Source organism: Silurus aristotelis, assembly GCF_946808225.1.
Source record: "Silurus aristotelis genome assembly, chromosome: 13".
Lineage (NCBI taxonomy): Eukaryota > Metazoa > Chordata > Actinopteri > Siluriformes > Siluridae > Silurus > Silurus aristotelis.
In genome coordinates, this window is record NC_139586.1 from 4397194 (window position 1) to 4423587 (window position 26394).

At 37.8% G+C, this 26394-nt stretch overlaps 2 protein-coding genes and 1 long non-coding RNA gene across 5 annotated transcripts; 2 read left to right on the forward strand and 1 right to left on the reverse strand.

The window, feature by feature from the left end:
* Window positions 1-6621: 6621 nt before the first annotated feature.
* glrx2 (glutaredoxin 2) lies at window positions 6622-10370 on the forward strand. 3 transcript variants are annotated; one of them, XM_083558224.1, is made up of 4 exons: window positions 6622-6720; window positions 7470-7542; window positions 9740-9916; window positions 10069-10370. In XM_083558224.1, exons 2-4 carry the CDS (start codon window positions 7477-7479, stop codon window positions 10192-10194), a joined length of 369 nt encoding a protein of 122 aa, XP_083414350.1. In that variant the 5' UTR covers window positions 6622-6720; window positions 7470-7476; the 3' UTR covers window positions 10195-10370. The 3 variants fall into 3 exon arrangements, with proteins under 3 accessions (XP_083414350.1, XP_083414349.1, XP_083414348.1); XM_083558223.1 differs by lacking the exon at window positions 6622-6720 and adding an exon at window positions 6886-7053; XM_083558222.1 differs by lacking the exon at window positions 6622-6720 and adding an exon at window positions 7119-7389.
* Window positions 10371-10488: 118 nt separating this feature from the next.
* LOC310735472 lies at window positions 10489-12208 on the reverse strand. Its single transcript, XR_014536309.1, has 3 exons — window positions 11982-12208; window positions 11607-11698; window positions 10489-10847 (listed from the first exon to the last, which is right to left on the reverse strand). It is a non-coding gene; the product is annotated as an uncharacterized lncRNA (long non-coding RNA).
* Window positions 11009-22045, forward strand: uchl5 (ubiquitin carboxyl-terminal hydrolase L5). The gene is made up of 11 exons (XM_083558205.1): window positions 11009-11260; window positions 13746-13809; window positions 14479-14584; window positions 16317-16442; window positions 17087-17148; window positions 18816-18946; window positions 20858-20921; window positions 21007-21109; window positions 21195-21308; window positions 21494-21592; window positions 21818-22045. Exons 1-11 carry the CDS (start codon window positions 11185-11187, stop codon window positions 21860-21862), a joined length of 990 nt encoding a protein of 329 aa, XP_083414331.1. The 5' UTR covers window positions 11009-11184; the 3' UTR covers window positions 21863-22045.
* The last annotated feature ends 4349 nt before the right edge of the window (window positions 22046-26394 follow it).

The following is a 26394-nucleotide window of genomic DNA, read 5'->3' on the forward strand; positions in this document are numbered from 1 at the left end:
TAGAGGTGTCATACATTGCAGGTGTCTTAAGCAAACGCAGGTTTACTAAACTATCCTACTTATGTAGGCTACAAGTTTTGCACACGTGAATGTAGCAACGGCAAAGTAGTATTTTTGCAACAGGTTCTGGCCATGTCCCAGTGCAGCATAGAGCTACAGATTACAGCACCGACCTGCATGAATATCCAGGTCCTGCTTTGAAAATAACATGGGCTTTGCAGATGTTACAATTTCTATGCTACTTATGAACAAAAAAACACTTATGATTATATCACAGGTGAGCATTTATTGTGTAATGGCATACATGGCACATGGGGAGGTGGTAGATTAGTGGTTTAGGCATTGGCCTAAGGCCTTGAACTTTGGATCTGAAGGTTATGAGATCCCAAATTCCACCCACACCAAACTCCCCCTCCTGGGCTATTAAGCAAGGCCCTTAACCCCACAGGTTCTTATTTGTAGAAATTATATAAATGTAAGTTGCTCTGGATAAGAGTGTCTGCCAATTCCGATAAATGTAAATAGCACAAGAATAATAATTAAAAAAAAGATAAGCAAAAATAGAAAGTATGGCTTTAAAACTGAAAGTTGGACACTTTTTTAGCTTGCATTTCAGTCTTATGAAGATCATATTATAATACGTAAAAATACCTATTTGCTACAGACTCATTGAAATAAGCCCAAACATGCTAAAATAGGTGCTCTTGCATTGATTATTTCATTTCTCGATTAAAAATATTTCATGACTATCCAATTCCATAACCAATTCCTCTTAAATCTGTCAAATTATTTTTGCCATTTATAGATCCAGATGAAGAACAAACTTTATTTAAGCAAAATAAATGTTACAATTTTTTTAAAGCTTTATACACACATACACACACACACACACACACACAAACACACACACACACACACACACACAAATGTGTGTGCATGTGTTTTTAGTACTATTGCTATTAAAATCATATGCTTACAATTAGTTTATGGCCTTATGTATATCACACTATTTTGCATACTCTATTGCAAACGTTAAACTAAAATGCTAAAACAAATAATTTTACTCATTCAGATAAATTAATTAATATTTATAGGCCACCGGATCTGTGTTTTGAATTTGTGCATAATTTGCAAGCATCCTTTAAAGGTAATCCGACTTTAATGTTCAAAAGAAATTCTAATGTTTTCTAATGTCTCTCACATTTGTGTCTATTTTAGACTCTGGAGAAACTTCAGAACATAACTGTTCACCACTGGTCCAAACTTCTTTAAAAATCACTTTGTAACAATGTTTATTGTTAAAGCACTATATAAATAAAACTGCAATGAGTTCTGCCTTGCCAGTGTTTCATTTCTTCTTTGTTTTGCTACATAATTAGGGCAACTGTTTTTAGAGGAATTGGAATTATCTTTACACTTCATCTAAATCATTCTTGAATTTTGCGCTTAATACTTTTTCTATGCATCACTTTCCTGAGAAGAAACGCTCAAATGGATTCTTCTATTTTACGTTTCATTTTTATGACACAAAAGCACTCTGCTCTATGCTGCTAAGTTTTCTCTTCCATGACTCTCATCTCTACCCTTTTTTATCTTTGCTGTCGCTCACTGAAACACAGAACATTCATTAACAAAATGTTCCTAACACTAACTTTTTCCAGCCCAGGGAAACCAGCACTCGACCACTCCCCTACTTTCACATAAGCCCCTTAGATAAATGTTTTTTTAGGGTCTATCATTTTGTAGAAGAAATCATGGGTAGTGTACAGTAAAAAGCCATAGATTAAGTGTAAGAGGTGGTCTGAATTTGGTTACACATTTGTCCCACAATTGTGAATGCAACTTCTATTATATTGTATATACAGTGAGGAAAATAAGTATTTAAACACCCTGCTATTTTGCAAGTTCTGGGGCTCCATGCAAGATCTCACCTCGTGGGGTCTCAATGATCCTAAGGAAGGTGAGAAATCAGCACAGAACTACACGGGAGGAGCTGGTCAATGACCTGAAAAGAGCTGGGACCACCGTTTCCAAGGTTACTGTTGGTAATACACTAAGAAGTCATGGTTTGAAATCATGCATGGCACGGAAGGTTCCCCTGCTTAAACCAGCACATGTCCAGGCACGTCTTAAGTTTGCCAATGACCATTTGGATAATCCAGAGGAGTCATGAGAGAAAGTCATGTGGTCAGATGAGACCAAAATAGAACTTTTGGGTCATAATTCCACTAAACGTGTTTGGAGGAATAAGAATGATGAGTACCATCCCAAGAACACCATCCCTACTGTGAAGCATGGGGGTGGTAGCATCATGCTTTGGGGGTGTTTTTCTGTACATGGGACAGGGCGACTGCACTGTATTAAGGAGAGTATGACCAGGGCCATGTATTGCAAGATTTTGGGGAACAACCTCCTTCCCTCAGTTAGAGCATTAAAGATGGGTCGAGGCTGGGTCTTCCAACATGATAATGACCCGAAGCACACAGCCAGGATAACCAAGGAGTGGATCTGTAAGAAGCATATCAAGGGTCTGGCGTGGCCTAGCCAGTCTCCAGACCTAAACCCAATAGAGAATCTTTGGAGGGAGCTCAAACTCAGTGTTTCTGAGCAACAGGCCAGAAACCTGACTGATCTAGAGAAGATCTGTGTGGAGGAGTGGGCCAAAATCCCTCCTGCAGTGTGTGCAAACCTGGTGAAAAACTACAGGAAACGTTTGACTTCTGTAATTGTAAACAAAGGCTACTGTACCAAATATTAACATTGACTTTCTCAGGTGTTCAAATACTTATTTGCAGCTGTATCATACAAATAAATAGTTAAAAAATCATACATTGTGATTTCTGGATTTTTTTTTTTTAGATTATGTCTCTCACAGTGGACATGCACCTACGATGACAATTTCAGACCCCTCCATGATTTCTAAGTGGGAGAACTTGCAAAATAGCAGGGTGTTCAAATACTTATTTTCCTTACTGTATAAACGTTTCCTTGTAATCTAGTGTTCCGCTGTAGATTTATTCATTGATAGAGACTGAAAGCACTTTTGTATGTCGCTCTATATATATATATATATATATATATATATATATATATAGGTGTGTGTGTGTGTGTGTGTGTGTGTGTGTGTGTGTGTGTGTGTGTGTGTGTGTGTGTGTGTTTAAAAGCAAATGTGTTCTGTGTTTAGCTGATTATGTGGTTAGTTATCTGTACAAAATAATTTAATCATAAATTTTGTTCATTATGATAATAATCCATATAGTGTTTCAATTTTTTTTTTTACTTATATTAATATTAATTATTGATTCATTTCAAACACAATTTTTGTTTTATTATAATTTGCCTCTAAAGTGTATTTCAAAGAAAAGTTGATCAACACTCCAGTGCTGTCTCTTCTCCAGGGAGATTTCATTTACTGAGAAGCAGCAGGCAGCGAAATGACTGGATGTTTCATTGCCATGGCAACTGGCTATTGATCTGTACAAGTGTGTACAATTTCAGTGTATGTGTGTGTGTGTGTGTGTGTGTGTGTGTGTGTGTGTGTGTGTGTGTGTGTGTGTGTGTGTATGTGTGTGTGTGTGAAGGGGTGAAGGGGTGAAGGGGGGTTGGGCAGTCACGGAGAAAACAGCCTGTGTCACTGTGAGAGGAGAACAAACACAAAGCATAAAAAAATAGATGAAACAGGAAAAAATATTGGTAAAGGGGTGACTAAGATGAGGAAATTAAGAAGCAGCTAAAAAGAAAAAGAAACAATGATGCACACCTTGTCTGACCACAGTCCATTATAGCAGCTGTCAGTAATTCAGTTGCTTTTAAAATGAATGGCTCAATTCATGATTTATTCACAATGCATAATAAACATGAGATTTCTGATGGATGAATTACAGTTTATTTAGGAACTCCCTCATCATACTATGCATATGCTATAGAAATATTGACCGCAAATGTATTGCTTTTGCACAGTTTAACTTTTATTTTTATTTTATTATAATCACTAATCACTGTGACAAGCTGGAACTTGATATACTTAAAATAAGCAAACCAGAACTGGTATAATAAGCAAACCAGAACTGATATTGAATTTTGGTCAATGGCCTAAAAAATCAGACATAATGAAGACCCAGAAACACTAATAGTTTGTCTACCAGAATAGGATTGGTTTGGGTATTTCAGTTCCATTTTATTTGTATAGTGCTTTAAATACTGAACATTGTTCCAAAGATTATAAATAGATTGTAAATATATATTTATGAATCGGTTTATCCCTGATGAAAGATCACTAGTGGTGGTGGCAAAGAAAAGTCCATGAGATGATATGATGCTGTAACCTTAATAGAATCCAAACTCAAAAAGAAACCCATCCTCATTTTTATGTCATAGAATATTCATTGAATGTGTTTAAATCACTGCTTAGGGTATCATCTGTACAATACACCAACCAGGCATAATTTAATGGCCACAGATCAGGCATGACATAATGACCACCTGCCTAATATTGTTTTGGTTCCCTTTTACTGCCAAAACAGTTCTGACTCATGACCCTGTCATTTTGGAGATGCTCTGACCCAGTCGTCTAGCCATCACAATTTGGCCTTTGTCAGACTCGTTCAAATCTTTACAGTTGCCTATTTAACCTGCTTCTAACACATCAAATTTGAGGACAAAATTCTCACTTGCTGCCAAATATATCCCACCCACTAACAGATGCCATGATGAAGGAATCAGTGTTATTCACTTCACGGGTCATGTTATTATGCCATAATATTATACATGGTTGGTGTATGTTAACTGTTAAATTTGATCATCGCACTATATTGATATACCACCTGCATCCAAAGTCAGCCACCACAGTCGTTCCCACCAAGTTCTACAGTGGTATTAAAACCAAGGATTAGGGGTTTTGGATGCTACCACAAAAAGTTGGTGGTGCTGGAGCAATTACACTTCTGAAAGGAATAGCCTCTTTATTTCCTTTCCCTCTCCTGGCACCAGCTCTCAGGAACCTATGGTGGAAGGAGTTCTAAGTCACACACATCAAACCCCCAATAGACACCCAAAATAATTTTTCTAAATGCCCACCATGCTTTTCCCCCAGCTCAGAACCTTCCATGCCTTTCAGGACTGGGTCAAAGCCTGGGCAGCTTTGGTGGTGTGGCAGAAAACCTGGGCATTTTCAGAAAGCTGATTCCGTCTTGCAGTATTAAGGCATTGTGTGGAATGTGGTTCAAAATCAAGCTCAATCCACCTTTTGTGGGGATTCCCTTTAGGAATTTCCTCTTGTAGCAGAGTGGTCATTGGACCAAACCATGGGGCATGAGCCACCCATCAAATAAAAGCTAATGGGCATTAGATTTGGACTTATATTAAGTAATACTTTTTAGTTATAAATTTTTTTTTATATCAATCATTTAAAAAAAAGGACACACAAACCATGGAAGAGAATACCCAGTTATTGGTACTGAACTCATGGTCCATGTGACTCATCATAATCCCATGACTGAGCAAGGTAAGTAAAACAATAAACTCTCTTTTGGCTGGGCATTTCAATGATGATCATACGTGATGTGCAACATTTTGCATAGGTCAGCTGGTGAACCTGCCAGCCACCACATTAACCATTGAGCCCTCTTCCATTAATCATGGTTCCTTTTGAAACAATTGGTATGGACTTTGTGAGGTCATTAGGATGGAATACAGGAGGGCATCACTTTGTTTAAGTGGATAATGATTTCTTGTTTTGTTTTGCATTTACGTCATCTTTTGGGTAGGGGCTTCAATTCAATGCAATTCATTTTTTTGTATAGTGCTTTTAACAATGAACCTTGTCTTAAAGCAGCTTTACACAGAAAATACCCACTTTTACTTATTTTCCTCACTGTATATCTATCCATCCCTTCTGTTAATTTATGTATGTTAATATACATATATCTACTTTTTTTGCTAGTGTTTATATATATATATATATATATATAGATAGATAGATAGATAGATAGATAGATAGATAGATAGATAGATAGATAGATAGATAGATAGATAGATAGATAGATAGATAGATAGATAAAAAATAAAAGAGTGAGGTAACGTAAAAGTAAATAAAAGAAAGTAAATAAAAAGTATAAAAGTATATTAAAATATAAAGTGTATTAAAGGATAATCTATGTATGATTAAAAATGTATATATATATATATATATATATATATATATATATATATATATATATATATATATATATATATATAAAACGCATATTTTTAATCATACATAGATTATATTTTAATATACTTTTATAGTTCTTTTATTAAGTTTTACATTACCTTACTCTTTTATGTTTTATGTTATATTGTATTTCTCTATTTTTTACAAGTTGGACAGTCAAAAAAAACATTCCACTATATGTCATACTCTGTGTGTGAAATTTTATTTTAGTATTGTAAAATTTTTATTTAATTTGAATTTGATTTAAGTACATGTACTGTACAGTATACAGTTCTGTAGTAGCGTAGCCTAGTAGTTTCTCTGCTTGTTTATTGGTTGAAGTGTCCACTGACGTCAGAAAGAGGCTGAGTTAAAGATACACGTCACCGCATTCTTTACTTTCTTTGGCTAAATCTGGTGCCGTACGTCTTTAACCCCGCCTTCTTGTGGCATCAGAGGACACGTTAAACCATAAACAAGCAGAAAAACTACGGTTTTCTGTACTGAAATTCTACTCATTTCTTATGGTATGTACATTGCCAAAGTAATTATATATATATATATATATATATATATATATATATATATATATATATATATATATATATATATATATATATATATATAAAAACAGGCGTGTCTGTATTAAAAAAAAACAACTTCCGCTTCCGTTGAACCGGAAGTAAGTAAATGTCACATTAAAGGCATGCGAGGGGGGCGGATGATGGCGATGTCTGCATGCTTCGTGTGATCTGTCAAAATTGAAATCGAAATAAAAAAAAATAAATACTTACTTACATTATGCTATTGAGATTTTCAGTTGTGTACAAGTCTGGAAATGTTTACAACTTGATTCAAAGGTCATTATCGATGTATAACGGAATTGATCATAACGTCTGTTTAATAGTGTATCACAGTTTATTAGGGTCTTTTTTGTCTTACAGTGTTATTAATTGTATATAACTGGTGAAAGATCATGAAATGGCCAATAACGATCTCAGATCGCAGGGATCCTTTAACGCTAATCTCTCCTTATAATCAGATGAGCTGTAGAAAATCCTCTTCACTCTTCTGCATCTTATTCAACCACTGCAAGAAAACATGGTCCAAATGAACAGCCAGATGATTAGCCAGATGATTCTTTTTACAATGTTTCTGTCCTTTTTCTTTACTGCATGCTTCTCTCTTCCAGCAAGGTCCAATTCCATCTCGCTTCATAAAACTGGTTTCAACCTTGTGCCTCTTTGAACTAATCCTAATCTTATCTGTGTTACAGGTCCAGGATGGGGAATTCCACATCCACTATTTCTGGAAGGGTTTCAGACCAGGCGTGTTCTCAATTTATTCAGGTAAGCTTCGCTTTTCTTGTTGACATCTCATTTCTGATATCAGGAGATGCTGATTATTTGTCTACATTGACTATAAGGATGGGTTTGGACTGTAATTAATATCAACAGTCTGCTACAATGGTTTAGGATCACATCTTGCATTAACCATCACGAACAATAAACCTTAACAATGATGGAACTGTAATGAATGAACATACGGTGCCATCCGGATGAGGGCCAGTTTTGTTTCGTGTCTGGTTCCTCTCATGGTTTGTTCCTCATGACATCTCGGGGAGTTTTTCCTCGCCACGGTCACCTCGATTATTAGGGAAAGACTACTTTATAAATGTAAAAGATATATTTGTAACCTACTGATCTCTGAAAACCTGCATTGGGACAATGCCTATTGTAAAAACACAAATGGCTGTAAAAGACTGCAGAAAGAACATTACTTATAATCTTACGCTCCAGTGCTCATGTTAGTTCTCACTCTCCAGTGTTCTGTATTGTTTAAAATACTATAATCACATTCTTGATTTCACCCAAATGAGGATGGGTTCCCCTTTTTGAGTCTGGTTCCTCCCAGGTTGTCATTTACAACACTAGTTTCTTTCGGCTTCTCCCGTTAGGGGTCGCCACAGCGGATCCTCCGCACGTTTGATTTGGCATATGTTTTACGCTGGATGCCCTTCCTAACGCAACCCTCCCCAATTTATCCGGGCTTGGGACCGGCACTGAGAGTGGCTGGGGATGGTTCCCTGACCGGGAATCGAACCCGGGTCGCAGCGGTGAGAGCGCTGGATCTTAACCACTAGACCACCAGGGGACCTTTGTCATTTACAACACTGAAATTCAAAAAACAATCATTATCATACACACGCTATGAGGACAGCTGACTGAAAGATTGTGTTGTGATACGTCGTATTCACGTAGCGGGAGTGGTGCTTAGAAGGCGCTTGAGAATCAAGAGAAATCAATCTACATTTCACAGTCACTTTTTAAATAATAAAAGTATAGCGCATCTCCTAATAATTCTATATAGATAAATCATTTTTTTTCCCCCATGCAAATATGTTAATAAAAACGATGCCCTGTGATACAAATGCCAACTTGAATCCAACGTACACTTTTTCAAATAGATAGATAGATGGATGGATGGATGGATGGATGGATGGATGGATGGATGGATGGATGGATGGATGGATGGATGGATGGATAGATAGATAGATAGATAGATAGATAGATAGATAGATAGATAGATAGATAGATAGATAGATAGATAGATAGATAGATAGATAGATAGATCTTTAATGCCAATGCACTGATGCGAATAGGTGAATCTTACCATTTCTGAGATATATATATATATATATATATATATATATATATATATATATATATATATATATATATATATATATATATAAAATATATTAGGGCTGTCAATTGATTCAAATATTCTATCGCACTTAATGGCATTATTGTCATGAGTCGACTCATGAATAATCACAACTTAATTGCTTAATTGCACATTTTTATCTGTTCTAAATGTACCTTAAATAAATGCTTAAGTTTTTAATACTCTAATCAACATGCGCATGGACAAATAAGGATGCTTTAAGCAAATGTAGTGTTTATTATTAGGGAAACATCAAGGCTCTTTGAGTCTCTTCTCTGTTCTGGCACCGAGGTGGTGGAATAAACTTCCCCTAGATGTCTGAACAGATCTTTAAGCGATGATTGAAATCAAAAATTGTAGTCTGATTTATCTTAAGTTGGTAATCTATTGTACTAGTGGTAATTTTTCCCTTGCTAGAGACTCAAAGCACTTTTGTACGTCGCTCTGGACACGGGCGTCTGTTAAATTCCGCAATAGTAAATGTAAATGAAACCAAACCCAACATAGAGCATGTAGACAAAATATTCTTATCAATGTTTTAAAGTAATTGTGGTGTTTTAAATGGCGTTAAATTATCAGCACATCAAACTGAACTTTTGCTATGTTTCCACACGGAGGGTTTTAATTGCCGTATGTGTGCATCATGGCGAGTTTTGGTGCTCGTTTTGAGACACCGGTAAAACAAATGTTCAGTGATTAAAAAAATGTCCTGAATACATTTGTGTTGCGGCAAAGGTTTGTGCGCTGCGCTAATCGAACATTAATAAAATTTGCGTATCTTTTTCTGCATTTTATACATCACATTCTTATCTCATTCAGGAAACGGTGTCTCATAACTGCATTGTTATATTCTCCAAGACGACATGCCCTTATTGCAAAATGGCCAAGAATGTGTTTAACCAAATCGGAGCCACATATAGGGTGATTGAACTGGACGAACATAATAACGGACAACAGATTCAAGACGTTTTAGAACAAATATCCGGTGCCAGAACGGTAAGAAATTTTCCATTTTGCTTTATGAATCACAGCAGTCTCACTAACTTAAGGCTAGTTGCAGTGCATTACAGAACAATGGAACATAAAGCAAATCACCCAGTGCTTTTATATCTATGTTGGCTTTGAAATTGTGGTTTGGGTTGTTTCAGGTCCCAAGAGTCTTTATCAATGGACAGTGCATCGGAGGAAGCTCCGATACCCGACAGCTTCATGAACAGGGCAAACTTTTGCCACTTATTGAGAAGTGTAATCTGTGCTGCTTAAATAACACTTGAATCATTTTAACTGGTAGGGATGTTTAGTGGGTTTAAACAACATGAAGTCAAGATGTTCAGTTGCATAAGATTTATCCAAAATGTGCAAGGAAACGGTTTATATACGGTGTTGTCGAAATGATGCATCCCAAAGGTAACATGCATGTTCACAGCATAATAAAAAATCTGCATGACAATAGTGATTCTTTCTTCTTTTTATAACGTACATGTACAACACGATAGAAACTCATTTTAAAGAAATACATTATACATTCTAGATATGCACTGATCAGACACAACATTATGACATTATAACATTGTGACCGGTAAGTGAATAACACTGATTATCTCTTCATCATGCCACCTGTTAGTGGGTGGGATATATTAGGCAACAAGTGAAAATTTTGTCCTCAAAGATGATGTGTTAAAAACAGGAAAAATGGGCAAACGTAAGGATTTGAGTGAGTCTGACAAGGGCCAAATAGTAATGGCTAGAAGACTGGGTTGGAGTATTTTCAAAACTGCAGCTCTTGTGATGTGTTCCCAGTCTGCATTGGTTAGTATCTCTCAAAAGTGGTTCAAGGAAGTGGTTCTGGGTCACGGGCGGCCATCGTTCATCGATGCACGTGGGGAGCGAAGGCTGGCGCGTGTGGTCCGATTCAACAGACGAGCTCCTTTAACTCAAATTGGTGAAGACATTAATGCTGTTGATGCTCGACAGGTCAGGAGTGTTTTGGCAGCAACACAATATTAGACAGGTGGTCATAATGTTATGCCTGATCGATGGTCATTATTATTTCTGGTCCAAACTCCAGATACCTATACTCCCATCCACCAGATGGTGATAAAGCACTTTTCGCCGTTTTGCTCTCCACAAAAGAAGAAGACGCTAGCGGGGTTCCTAAGCGAATGCTTGGCAGTTTTGGAATATTTTAATTAGATCTGCATGATCGTTCTCTTATTTATTGCACGAAATCGTCTTTTTTCTTTTGCATACATCAAATAGAAAAAATGGCCGGAAGTGCTGGAGAGTGGTGTCTCATGGAAAGTGACCCCGGAGTCTTCACAGAACTGATAAAAGGCTTTGGTAAGCCCTGAGCTGCTTTTGGTTTAAAACAGAGAGAAAGAAATTCAGACTTCAGTATACTGATTAGTACAGGATGCAGAAAAGGTATTTCTTTGTATTACAATGCAGGGAAATCAGCTAATAAATGGCGGTGTGTTAAGTGATTCCGCTAATCATTTCCATTTCTACTAGCATAACCGCTAAATCCTCATCCAAATGGAGATGCTGCTGAATTAGTGGCCTGTTTTGCTTCGTTTTAAAATCTTAGCTTATTATTGCAGTTTTGTTGTTTTGTTAGGGGGTTGTGACTGTTAGACTTTCATATATTTCTTCTGGTTGGCTCATGTTGGGCGGGACTGGTTGTTACCTGATTTGCATCAACCCTGCCCGATGATGCTTCCAGATCTGGTCCACGCGTGTGCGGATTCATTGTCCATTCACTCATTAACGGACCAGAATCTGAGGGGAAGGGAAAAACGACACCCATTGACGGTACACCCATTAGTACCGAAATTTCGGTACAGTGCACATGTGTACCGAATGCAATCCCTTTTACGTGCGGAACGTTTAAAATCTAAATTCCCTCAGGAACGAATTAAGCGGCGGACCGCAAGTTTGATTTAATATCCGTCTCGCACTTTAAACACATTTTTAAAAATGATTTTAAACGTAAAATCCTACACAACAATGCTCGAGGTATATAAAATAAACTAGTTAGCGTAGTGTCGCTGTGGCTACTCACTCCTTAGTGGAAATAAGATTTGTTTTTCGCATGCGTAAAAGAGCTAAAAAAAAGGAAGTGGCTAGCGGCTAATGCTAATGCTATGGATTCTTTAGCGTCCAGCTTCAAGAATTGTTAATTCAAAAGGGAAACATTATGACAATTCTACATATTGTGGAAGTGAACGAATGAATGATGGAAGGAAAGAAAACGTTTTTTTAAGTAAGATGAAATAATTAGAACAGTTATATAGACTGGTTCACGGTCCCCTGGTGGTCTAGTGGTTAAGATGCAGCGCTCCCACCGCTGCGACCCGGGTTCGATTCCCGGTCAGGGAACCATCCCCAGCCACTCTTAGTGCCGGTCCCAAGCCCGGATAAATTGGGGAGGGTTGCGTTAGGAAGGGCATCCAGCGTAAAACATGTGCCGAATCAAACGTGCGGAGGATCCGCTGTGGCGACCCCTAACGGGAGAAGCAGAAAAGAAAGTTTATATAGACTGGTTCACAAACGTGGGTCGCGACCACCACTAGGATTTTCTAAAGATTTTCGAGGGGTCGCCAAGTGCACTCTTGATAAAAAAAAAAAATACAATTATTGAATTTATAACATGATAAATAATCAAATAAATAAAATATTAATTCTGATATTCATGTTAATAGATTTTAGTTTGCTCCTGTTTGTTTATCAGGTAAAAAGCAGAGCCTGAAAAGAAAGTCTGTCCTTTTGAACCCTTGCATGTCGTTTTTAAGGTAACAGCTAAGTGCAATGGATAGATTTGTTTAGTATTTCCAAGGACATTAAAATGGGCGGTTTTTATTCGTTCAAAAGTGGAACCTTTTGTTGTGAAAATTCCTTAGAAGTATTTGTAAGTCGCAGCTAATTGTTTGCATTCTGCAAACAATTCAGTTGCATTATAAACGCATGCAACTGTAGAGGGGCATTAAAAATGTTTAATGTTAAAATAGGGGTCTCCTATAAAAATAAATAAATATATAAACACACAGTACAGACCAAAAGTTTGGACACACCTTCTCATTCAAAGAGTTTTCTTTATTTTCATGACTATGAAAATTGTAGATTCACACTGAAGGCATCAAAACTATGAATTAACACATGTGGAATTATATATGGAATTATATACATAACAAAAAGTGTGAAACAACTGAAAAATGTCATATTCTAGGTTCTTCAAAGTCACCTTTTGCTTTGATTACTGCTTTGCACACTCTTGGCATTCTCTTGATGAGCTTCAAGAGGTAGTCACCTGAAATGGACTTCCAACAGTCTTGAAGGAGTTCCCCGAGAGATGCTTGGCACTTGTTGGCCCTTTTGCCTTCACTCTGCCATCCAGCTCACCCCTAAACCATCTCGATTGGGTTCAGGTCCGGTGACTGTGGAGTCCAGATCATCTGGCGCCGCACCCCATCACTCTCCTTCTTGGTCAAATAGCCCTTGATGCCTTCAGTGTGACTACAATTTTCATAGTCATGGAAATAAAGAAAACTCTTTGAATGAGAAGGTGTGTCCAAACTTTTGGTCTGTACTGTACATGTATACATTGTGTGTGTTTGTGTATAATATATATATTTTCAGAACACTGATTGTAAAAAAAAAAAAAAAAAGGAAGAAGGGGGTAATTTTTGAACAATCTATTATTTTTACCACAGGCTACCCATTAAAATACACTTGGTTCTCTTTCTCTACTACTTTGTGTGCCATAATGTGTCATAATCCATCCTGAATTAAGCTTCAGATTAAAGAGTTTTTTCCCCAATAAATCCAGGTTGCAAAGGAGCACAAGTTGAAGAAATATGGAGCATGGAGCCAGAGAACTTCCAAAACCTCAAGTAAGTTATCACATATATTACTTCTATTTATACCATGGTCTTCCTGAATATTTAAATCTGATTTGCTGGATGGATTCAGCTATTATGTCTGCAAAAGGTGGCTACTTTGACGAGTTAAAAATGTAGAAAAAAATGTGTTTAACGCAACAATTCCATGAATTCTTTTGTATGTCCTTTGACTTTTTATTTTCTAAGTACCTCGACACATTACAATTCATAAATCTAAATAAAAACTGCAAAAATGAAGGTGTTTCAGCTTTTAAACAGTAGTGTATATCCATAGATGTTTTTATTTTATATAATAAAATAATCAGCAAATAAAATATTAATGAAATGTATGTATATATGTATGCATGCATGTGTATGTATTAAATCTTGCTATATTTACGCCACTGAAATAGTTTCACGAGAAAACTATTATAAAAAGGATTACAAAACTGGCATTGTAATACCAATGCTAATTAGGAAGTAATTAAAAACTGCTTTCTGTCCTGCAGTTGTCAACAAAGAAACGTTCATTCAGCACAGTCAAGCTTGTCCATACTCACAATAGTGTTACTTTGATAAGAGGTTTGTCCCCCCGGGACTTCACATTGTTTCTATTCAGGTTTAAGCAAATCTAGCACAGTGTGATTTTAATGAACATTACCTCTTTGTTTTGTATTCCAGACCAGTTCATGGCTTAATATTTCTCTTTAAATGGCAACCTGGTGAGGAACCAGCTGGCTCCATTGTACAGGACTCAAGACTCGATCAAATCTTTTTTGCCAAGCAGGTATATTATTGCATACGTTTATAACCCCAAGCTAGTTCATTCTGAGTGGTTAGAAAGTGTGTATTCATTTTATTTAAAAGCATTATTCTGTAGTTTGGCTTGAAGCTAAATCATGCTCATATGTATGTACTTACTATGGTGTACGTTGTATTGTTTCTAGATTTATTTATTATTTATTTTTATTTTTATTTATATGTTTATTTATCTAGCTTTTATGTGACGGACCAACACAAAGTATCGCATAATTGTGAAGTAGAAGCAAAAAGATACATGGTGTTAGTTTTTTTTTACAAATACAAATCTGAAAAGTGTGGGCGTGCATGAGTATTCAGCCCCCCCTGAGTCAATACTTAGTTGAAACACCTTTTGCTGCAAATCCTTTTGGGTATGTTTTTACCACCTTTTCACATCTAGAGACTATCATTTGTTGCCCATTCTTCTTTGCGAAACAGCTCCAGTTGTATCAGATTGGATGGAGAATTTCTGTGAACAGCAATTTTCAAGTCTTGCCAAATATTCTCAATAGGATTTGGGTCTGGACTTTGACTGGGCCATTCTAACACATGAATTTGCTTTGATCTGATGTAAAACGATGTTTAGGGTCGTTGTTCTGGTGAACATTTGCCCCAGTCTCAAGTCTTTTGCAGCCTCTAATAGGTTTTCTTCCAGGATTGCCCTGTATTTAGTTCCATCCATCTTCCCATCATTTTTGACCAGCTTCCCTGTCCCTGCTGGAGAAAAGCATCCGCACAGCATGATGCTGCCACCACCATGTTTCACAGTGGGGATGGTGTGTTCCGGCTGATGTTCAGTGTTAGGTTTCCGCCACACATAGCGTTTTGCGTGTAGGCCAAAAAGTGCAATTCATTTTGGTCCCACAGCACCTTCTTCCACATGTTTGCTGTGTCCCCTACATGGCTTGTGGCAAACTGCAAACGGGACTTTTTATTCTTTTTTGTCAACAATGGCTTTCTTCTTGCCACTCTTACATAATAGCCAGTTTGGTGGAGTGCACGCATAATAGTTGTCCTGTGGACACTCTCCCACCTAAACTGTGGCTCTCTGCAGCTCCTCCAGAGTTACCATGGGCCTTCGATCAATGCTCTTTTTGCCCGGTCTGTCAGTTTAGGTGGACAGCCTTGTCTTGGTAGGTTAGCAGTTGTGCCATACTTTTTCCATTTTCGGATGATTGATTGAACAGTGCTTCGTGAGATGTTCTAAACCTGGGATATGTTTTTAGAACCTAACCCTGCTTTAAACTTCTCCACAACTTTATCCCTGACTTGTCTGGTGTGTTCTTTAGTCTCACCAATGTTCTCTAACAAAGCTCTGAGGCCTTCACAGAACAGCTGTAATTAAACTGGGATTTATGTGCACACAGGTAGACTCTAATTACTATAATTAGGTGACTTCGGAAGGCAGTTGATTGCAATGGATTTTATTTAGGGGTATCGGAGTAAAAGGGGCCGAATACATATGCACGCCACACTTTTTAGATTTGTAAAAAAAACTTTAACAGCCTGTATAATTTTCCTTTCACTTCACAATAATGCGATACTTTGTGTTGGTCCATCTCATAAAATCCGAATAAAATACATTTAAAAATGTGGAAATATTCAAGGGGTATGAAAAATTTTGCAATGCACTGTAATATATAGAGCTGCTCATGTATAGCGTATGGTTTATGCTTGTGCCAGGGAATTGATCCAGCTTCATATTCTTGAGGTTTTAGGTAATCAACAATGCTTGCGCGACCCAAGCGATAGTCAGTGTGCTATTGAACTGCTCCCATCCTGACATGCACCTCGGTGAAACCCTGACCGAGTTCCGGGAGTTCTCACACAGCTTTGATGCTGCAGTAAGTGTGATCATCTTTATTTCCAATTTCCTTTGACACATGGACGTTCAAAAAGTCTATTGATAGCCACTATTATATTGTATATCTTCAGTATATCCAGACCTCTCTGATATTCAGAGCGACACAGTTATATTTATTTTATTTATAAATATATATAAAATATTATATTAATAATTTATCCTTGGCAAATTACAATTTAGACCCGATGAGACTGATTAGCAGTGGAGGGTTAAGGGTCTTGCAAATATACTGGTATACTAGCTTCCGCTAATATATTGATGTTACGTGGACAAAGACACAAATTGTATTTCTCTGTCCTCTTGTGCTTCTTTAAAACAGCATTTCCAGGCTTTACATAGTGAAACGTGAGTTACTGAGTAATCTACTCGGTATAGAGAAAAAAATGACTGCAGAGATTTGTGTGACTTGAGACATACCGTTGTCAGACATATACAAGGGTGCTGCAAGGGTCGTGTTTTGTCTTATATAGGCATAGTTTTGAAACAAGGCTGTGGAATATGTGCTGAATAATAAGGTAGGTTCTCTTTGGGGGGGTGGTTAAATAGTAATCTCTTGAAAATGGATAGTTTTCGTCTAAATACATTGTTGTTTGTTTTTTCTGTTTTTGTCCTGTTCTTTGCAAGATGAAAGGCCTTGCACTCAGTAACTCAGAAGTGATTCGACAAGTTCACAACAGCTTTGCCAGGTAAATCACCTCAATTTACTTAGTTACACCATAATCCAAGTTGTAACCACCCACCATGATCATTTGTGTAGATTCTTCTTTTCCATTTTCGGATGATTGATTGAACAGTGCTTCGTGAGATGTTCTAAACCTGGGATATGTTTTTAGAACCTAACCCTAAAAACAGTGAGTTAGCAACCTCACTGTATCACTTAGAGTTAGCAGTGTATCACAGTGAGTTAGCAACCTCACTGTATCACTTACCTCAAAGAGCAAATAAACATGCAATTAAATTGAACATGCAATAAATTGGTTTATGGATGAGACAAGGTCATCCTTAGTGTGTGCAAGTCATGTTTATCTACGATCATATTTTTTCTATCTCTATCTAAGATATGAAATACAGCCTGTCGCAGAGAAACCAGAAAGCTTACACTCTTCTCTCCTGAACATTTGCCCCAAAGAACCATGACTAATCCAAAGCACTGACACTGGGGACTCCTTTTATAAATATTATATAAATGTCTCCTAAAAACACAGTACTGTGCAAAGGTTTTAGGAGGGTGAAAAAGAATGCTTTTAAAAAGAAGTGCTAATCGTCTTTATTTTATGGATGAACAAAATGGGAAGTAAATGTACCAAAGATAAATCTAAAATCAATATTTGGCGTGACCAACCTTTGCCTGCAAAACAGTACCAATTCCTTTAGGTATACACTCGCACACTGTTTATAAAGGAACGCAGTGGGTTGGTTGTTCCAAACACCTTGAAGAACCAGCCACAGATCGTTTTTGTGGATATGGGCTGCCTCAAATGCTTCTGTCTATTCATGTTATCCCAGATAGACTCAATGATCTGGGCAAATGATCAATTTCAGGACTTTGGATATTTCTTAATGGCATGTCCGGTATGTTTGGGGTTGCTGTATTGCTGCAGAATACATTTGAGCATCTGCCTGTATTATTCTTGACCAAATCGTCCACTCCAGTTGCAGAAATGCAGCCTCGAACATGCAAGAAACCTCCACCATGCTTCACTTTTGCATGCAGACATCTATTTTTGTATTGTTCTCCAGCCCTTTGACAAACAACTTGCCTCCTGTTACAAATCTTTATATCCATTTGTATCCAAATATTTGACATTTTAATTAAATAAATTCGAATTTCCTATGTTATTTTGTGCATAGTTAAGGCTTTCAGCCTTGTTTCCACATAGGAATTATGGCTTTTTGGCCACAATTCTTCCATGAAGACTACTTCTGGCTAGATTTCTCCGGAAAGTAGATGGGTGTACCCGAGTCCCACTGGACGCACAGACTTACACTTATAAAGAGCATCTAATTCATTTTTATCACCACATTTTTGTGTAAAGCTGCTTTGAGACAATTTACATTGTAAAAAGCGCTATACAAATAAAAATGAATTAAATAGAATTTTGCAAGTTCTTTGCTGAAGGCTACCACTGGTAGGGGAAAAAAGCATGATGTGTCTTCCATCTGCTGCTTTATGTTTCCTTCCTCAACATTGGCCATTTTATTGTGCTTGTTAAAAATAGCATGAACAGCACATCTTGTCTGATTTTAACCCATTACCTGAGAGAGACCTCGCTGATGCAGTATAACAGTAATTTGTAATAAATTTTTTATTATTGTTATTTCTCAAATATGAATCATTTCAATTTCCTTTCAGGCAGCAGATGTTTGAATTTGATGCAAAGTCATCAGCGAAAGATGAAGATGCATTTCATTTTGTCAGCTATGTGCCTGTGAACGGTCGACTGTATGAATTAGACGGACTTCGTGAAGGACCTATCGACCTCGGTAAAGACGCATCTCTGTATCCTTGTTCCATTCATTAAACCTTCCATCCCATCCGTCTTTATTCTTTCAGGATATTTCCTTCTTTCATTCCTTTCTTCCTTCCCCTATCTGTTTTCTTTCTTGCTTGCTTTATTTTCTTAACTGTTGCGCTTAACAGCGTTTATCTCTCAAAGTTAGCTTTGGTCAAATCTGATTTTGAGTGGGCCTATTGCAGATTCCTTTGTCTACACTATATTAGCTATACAAAGCGTGTATCTGGATGGAATGCATGTCAATTCCAAGTTTGACAGCAAATTAACTGTAAAAAAAATAGCACAGGCAATAAGTGATGTTTTAAGAACATAAATGTTGTTTATGTTCTTAGCTTTGTGCAAGTGAATTTCATTCTTCGTTTGAGACCAAAGGTTTAAAGTAGATTTTAGGTCGGGAGCTTGAAAAGGGTCATTACAAATTTACGAGATATTCTGGGTAAGGGCTTTTTTTTTAAGCAACACTCAAAAAGAAAAGTGTTCCCCAGAGTGATTATGAAAGTGTTATTTAACAGTTCCAGAGGTAAATCAGATTTTGGGACAGGGATCATAATCGCAGGTTTGCGCTGATAGATCGTTCAAAAGTACATCATGTTTAAGACACATGCTTGCAAAATAATGGGCAGTTGTATCATTATAAAAAAAAAAATAAAAAAAAAATTGCTTATGGTTAGATTACTTTCTGTAATTAATTTAAATCTTTTAAATTGAACAAGCCACTTCCTGTTCAGTGCACTGGAGATGGTTGCCAAGTGACAAACAAAGACACCCTAATTAACCCTAGATAGCAATGTTTCTCCAAGGTTAATTCAAAGAAGATGAAACAAATTGCTCTGACAGCAGCATTTGGTTTTACAATCAAAATGAAACACACTTTTAACAACAGACATTGCATCAAAGCAGCTTTACAGAATGAAATAGATTACAAACATAAATCGCCATAAATTTGGGCCTGTACGTTTTTATCTAATTATCAAACCAGTGGCAACATGTGGAAAGAGAAAAAAAACTTCCTGAGATGGTGGAAGAAACCTTAAGAGGAAATGGGTTCGGAAGGGAACCCATCCTTGTCTGGGTGACCATCCAGACAATAAAGAAAACCCTATAAGTTTGGAATGTATAAAATGGACAGAAATAGTTGGCCATTGGGGTGTAACCCTATTTCCTATATACACTACCATTTAATTATTTCTTATTCAGATTTAGTATCTTGTTTTATTCGATATTTCAAATGCTTAACAATATTTTATTCTTCGAGACAATTGTGCAGCTCATGCTCTTTCAAAGGACTGTCAAAGGAAAGTGTTCTGGCATACATTAACTATCAGATATCGGCTAGTAGCTCACTACTGATTTGGGAAAGAGAGGATATCACCACTCTCATCCATACAGCAGGCCTTAAATGGGTGCAACATCACGATTTAGACTCTCAAGCTCCTGAGATTTCCCACTTTTTATTTATTTATTTATTTATTTATTTATTTATTTATTTATTTATTTAATTTCGAGTGCAGTGCAGTCCAATCAGACCTCCCTTTATTTCTGTAAATTTTTGATGAATAAACATTAATATAAATTGTAATGACTATAAACTGCTCCAATGGCTTAGGGCAGCAAATGCCATTAACCATTTTGCCTTCAGGGGTCCATCAGGGAACAGTTGATAAATGATCTAACATTAATGAAAGGACATTCAGTGTCACCCAGATGAGAATGGGTTCCCTTTCGTGTCTGGTGTCTCTCAAGGTTTCTCTCAAATTTTGGACAATGTCCATTATTAAAAGTGCTATACAAAAGAAGAATTGAATTGAATGTCTGGTCCAGTGAGTAACAGTGTCCGATAACAGTGAGTTTCAAAGTGTGTTCATTTTCTTTCATTCAGGCACTTGCAACCAAGATGATTGGATCAGTGCAGTTCGGCCAGTAATTGAGAAAAGAATACAAAAGTACGTCTTGTACTTAAATTATAAGTCTATGTTTTTATAAAAGTGGGGACGTGTGCTAATTTTTGCTTGTACCTTTGTTACCCAGATACAGTGAGGGAGAAATTCGTTTCAACTTAATGGCGATTGTATCTGATCGCAAGATGATTTATGAGCGTAAAATTGCTGAGCTGCAGACTCACCTAACTGAGGTAGGAATTCGGCTGATACATATATACACATACATACACACACATACATATACAATTTTAAGCTACATTGTCATTGTGATCACAGGAAGAACCAATGGACACGGACCAAAGTGCTAATCTCCTGAGTTCCATTCAATCAGAGATCGCCAAGTACCAGCTCCTGATTGAGGAGGAGAACCAGAAATTAAAAAAGTATAAGGTATGTTTAAATTTTTGCATCTTAGGACCTTTAAATGAAAAAGTTTGCTACCTCTGATGTATACATTATGATGCACAATATTCTGATTCACCACAAAATGGAAACATCACCCTATTAATGTGAATAACTGTGCTTGGACCCAACATCTTATTATTATTATTTTTTTATTTCTGTCATTATTATAGATTGAAAACATTAGAAGAAAGCACAACTACCTACCTTTCATCATGGAATTACTGAAGACACTTGCTGAATATCAGCAGTTGATGCCATTGGTTGAAAAGGTACGTTTATTAAATGTATTATCATTAGCGTTTGATACAGGATATGTTGCCTGATCCTTCATACTAGAATATCTGTTTCTAAAAAAAAAAAAATCTGTAAAAGCTTTTTGAATGTATGCATTATTACAGTTGTTTCGAATGGATGCATACATTTTTCCTGTCATTTTGTCTTTCATTTACAGTTTGCACCCTAAGTGACTTTTATTTCTTTTTTTTTTCCATCAGGCTAAAGAAAAGCAAAGTGCCAAAAAGATTCAAGAAGCAAAGTAGCAGCAACACATACACAGTAATTTGTCATTTTTCACCATATCTATCAATGTATTTTTCCATATGTAATTATGATATGACCCCTAGAAACTGAACTCAAGTGTGGTGCTTGCTGTGATGACGTTCATAAGACTTCATGTTGCATGCACAAAACTGTTTAAATAAACCTGTCTAATTTTCATAAAATTGTACTTGTGTACAGCGTGTGTGTTTGTACTTATTTATTTTTTTATTTTTAATATTTTTTTTGGGAGGGAGGGGGGTCCTGGTTTATTTCATCAAATGGTCCTTTAAGCTTTGCTCAGTTACCATTGCAACATGAACTGCCTGCCCAAAAATGAACACAATTTTATTTACTGTTTTTTAAATAAGCCAATATGATTTACATTTATTGCTTCGATTAATGTGTTTCTACAATTCTTTTAATTCTAAATAAAGTAGTGTGTAGTTTTGTACATCTTGACAATGTCCTGGAAAATACGTTTGTGGGTTTTTTTTGTTTTTTTAATTGGCCAAAGGTGATTGCTTAAAATGAGTGGCATTGGGAAAAGCAATTTCCAAACTATTATTATTAAAACCTTAAAATGACTGTGCTGAAATCTGGAATTAAAAGATGGTCAGTAAAAAAAAAAAGTTGAATGACAATGCTGAGATTTTTATTGGGAGTGACGATGGTGGACAGGATTAAAAATAAGTTTATTAGAGGGATAGCGCATGTAGGACGTTTTGGAGAGGAGGTGAGGGAGGCGAGATTGAGATGGTTTGGATATGTGCAGAGGAGGGACATGGGGTATATCGGTAGGAGAATGCTGAGGATGGAGCCACTGAGAAGGAGGAAAAGAGGAACGCCAAGGAGGAGGCCTACATTTCAGCTGCTTTTTGGCATGCACACATACAGATTATCCTGATCTCATGTCTATCAATATTGTCTGATATTTCTGAGATGTAACAAACCTCAAAACTTGTAAAAACTAAAAATGTAATACAATATTATAATATGACTAGTTAACTGTAAATTACCTTTTCCGCAAATATAGACTACTATGATTGATTTGAAATGTATTGATGGTGTTTAACCAGTCGCATTAAATAAAAGATATCTTGCCAAATAATTCTGCATTTGGTAAAAGTTACTGCGAGTTTTATTTTAATCCTTGATCGACATTTATAGATAGTTCTGTAATTGCTGCAGCGTGCTGCCAATTCAATCACCAAGAGCCACAACAGGCAATCCTGAAAGGGGTGAAGAAATATTAAAAGGTATTAGAATTTTATGCTTCGAAAAACACAGAACTATGGTGTTAATGCAATGAAGCCACTGCACAAAGGAAAGTCACTGCACTTCAAAAAATAAAACTATTACACAAGCTTGCCAAAAAACCCCACAAATGTTCCAGAACATCTATGAAAATGTGTACAGATGAGAAAACCAACACCTTTGCATGGTGAATAAGTGGCAACTCGATGGATAAGTTATTGGACTTATGCTCAGACGTTTGCGAGGTAAAATCAAAGCTACAGGAAGCTGCCACTACTGGGATTATTAAAAAAAAATTATTAATGAATGAGAATGCAGCTGTTAATATGCTCAAACTGTCCATTGATTATAGTTCCTTTTTTTTTTAGGTCATATTTATTACTTAATTTTATTCCATTTGTATAGTGAATGGAGAAATTTTTGTTGTTGATGCTGTTCTCTTTTTGCTTTTAGTGACTTCCATAACAGGTCCATAAAATAACATGTCAAAAGTTACTCCGAGTATTAAAAGTGATTAAGATCTTTTACATCAGTGTTACATACATTAAATACACATCTTTGTATAAGTTTAATTGATTACATCTTGCTAGTAAGACTATCTTTCAAACACAGCACACCAAAAATCGAACTCTGACTCGCACATACTTTTCATCAGCAATGGCCCTGAAAAGAGCTTTCTGGCTCAAGCATCTATTTGGGAAGCTGAGCCTGTTGGGCCTGAACACCTCCGTCTGCAAGTAAATCCTGGACTGGCTGAGATACCTTAGTCAGTCTGGATCAGGAATAACACATCCATCACCACCATACTGAGCACGAAGGCCTCCCAGGACTGTGTTCTCTTCACATTACTGACTTACAGTACAATGGTGGAAAAATGCATAGGTTGAATTACATCAAATTCACTGACACGACCTTGGCTTATCTTATCAGCAAGAAAGATGACGGCATACAAGCATGAAAAGAGGTATTTCCGAATGTGGATAAATATTTGTATCCTCATGAAGACATGGATGGGATCCATGGCTCCTCCAGGAAGATTGTCAAGAACATCGAATTCCTTGGTGTCCACCTGGTAAAGTACAAATTTAATTAAACTGTCCAATTACTGACAGGAAATGCAGAGATTAATCAATTGGTTGTAAGACCAACAACATGTTCCTAAATGTGGATAAAACAAAAGTGATGGGAATCAATGGCTCCTCCAGAAAGATTGTCAAGAACATCAAATTCCTTGGTGTCCAAATGGCAAATAACAAATACAATAAAACTGTCACCAGGAAATGGAGAGGTTAACCAACTGTTATTAAGCCAACATCCTGTTCCTGAATTTGGATGAAACAAAAGGGATGGATGTTGACTTCATAAGGACATGGAGCAATCATTTCCTGTTTGGGATCATAGTTCCACAAGGAAGATTGTAAAGAATTCTAAATTCCTTGGTGTCCACCTGGCAATGGACAAATTTAATGAAACGTACTGCAAAAATCTTTTACATGTAGAGTATTTATTATTCCATAGATGTTTCATTTGCACTTTAGATCACATTTCATTGGAACAGAATGGAACCACTGTAATTAAGATCACACATCTACAGTATTGGTTGGTGCTGCAATTTCACTATTTTTACTGTCTTATTGTCTTGTTTGCACTAAATACTAGTGTCAGGGAGCACCCTGCTTCTTCTCCCGTGCGCCCCCCCCCGCACGGAGCCTATCGCCATCATACTGATTTCGCACACCTGTCTCATGTTACACACACCTATATAAGCACTTCTCTCACTTCACTCCAGCGTCCGTTATTGTTTCAGTGTGGACTCTTTGTGTAACTCTGCGAATCAGTTATTAAACTCTGTTTGCTGGTGCTTTCGGCTTCCGCCTCTATCACTGCCGCCTAACAGAATAACGGACCGAAAGAAAAGTACACCACGAGAGAGAGGATTTACTCGGCTCTCACCTTGCGATGGATCAGCCACCCAGCATGGCATCCGATTCGGTTCGGGATCTCATGACCGTGCTCCGGGCAGCTTTCTCTTCCGTGGCGGCTTGGCAAACCCCCCCCCGCTTCCACCGGCAATCCCATGGTACTCCCAGCTGCCTTTTCCGGAGAAGCTTCCGAAAGCCACGTTTTTTTTGCTCCAGGTGAATTTACATATTGAGATGCAACCACAGCGATTCCCTACCGAACGCTCAAAGGTGGCTTTTTTCATCTCCCTCCTCGCCGGGAGAGTGCTGGCTTGGGCGCAGGCGCTGTGGGATGCCGCCAGCCCAGCCACACACTCCTACGCTCAGTTTGCCGCGCACTTCCTAGAAGTTTTTTGCGCCTCTTCCAGGATCCTTACCACAGCCGACCAGCTGCTCAGCTTACGTCAGGGGAATGAGAGCATCACGAACTATAGCCTCCATTTCCGCACTCTGGTGGCATCTAGTGGCTAGAACGAATCAGCGCTGCTCAGTGTCTATCGGCTGGGTTTAAATCCTGAGATTAAACGGGCAATGGCGGTGTATGAGGACACAGTGGGGTTGGAGAGCTTCATAAAAAAATCCATCGGGCTCTCCCAGCGTCTGGCAGCATGTCACCCAACTCCTCCTCCACCGTGAGCTCTGCAAGGTGCATCAGCTGCTCCGGAAGTCGAGCAAATGCAGTTGGGCTCACCGAGACTGTCCGGGAGAAGGAGAAACCGCCGCCTGGTCGCTGGAAGATGCGTATACTGCGGGTCACCGGGACACTCCGTCACTGAGCTGCGGTAAGTACCGTTGAGTTCCCCACCGACATCTCACCCTTATCCAAGCTATCCGTGACTCTCCTAACCCCCGCTCTCTCTATCTCTGTACATGCCCTAATCGACTCCGGCTCAGCAGGAAACTTTATCTCTCAGGCCTGCCTTGACCGCCTTCGCCTCCCCAGAGAGAGGGGCTCTCGGGACCTAGGGGTGCAGACCATCCAAGGACGCCCGTTGGGTAGGGGCTGGGTGAAGTACTGCACGCCGGTAGTGACACTACAAGTGGGGCTATTCCATCGAGAGGAGATTCGGTTTCTGGTCCTGGAGAGTTTAATGGTCAGCGTGATCCTGGGGAGACCCTGGCTACAAAGACACGCACCAAGATGTTCCTGGGATCCCTGTGACGTCCTAGAGTGGAGTCCCTACTGTAAGGAGCACTGTCTTACACAGCTTCCGATGCGGGTCCCGAGGGCCGTGATAGGAGACACCCAGGTGGAGGAGGCCACGACCACAACACAGGTAGAAATTCCTAAGGAGTACCAGGCCTTTAAGAACGTT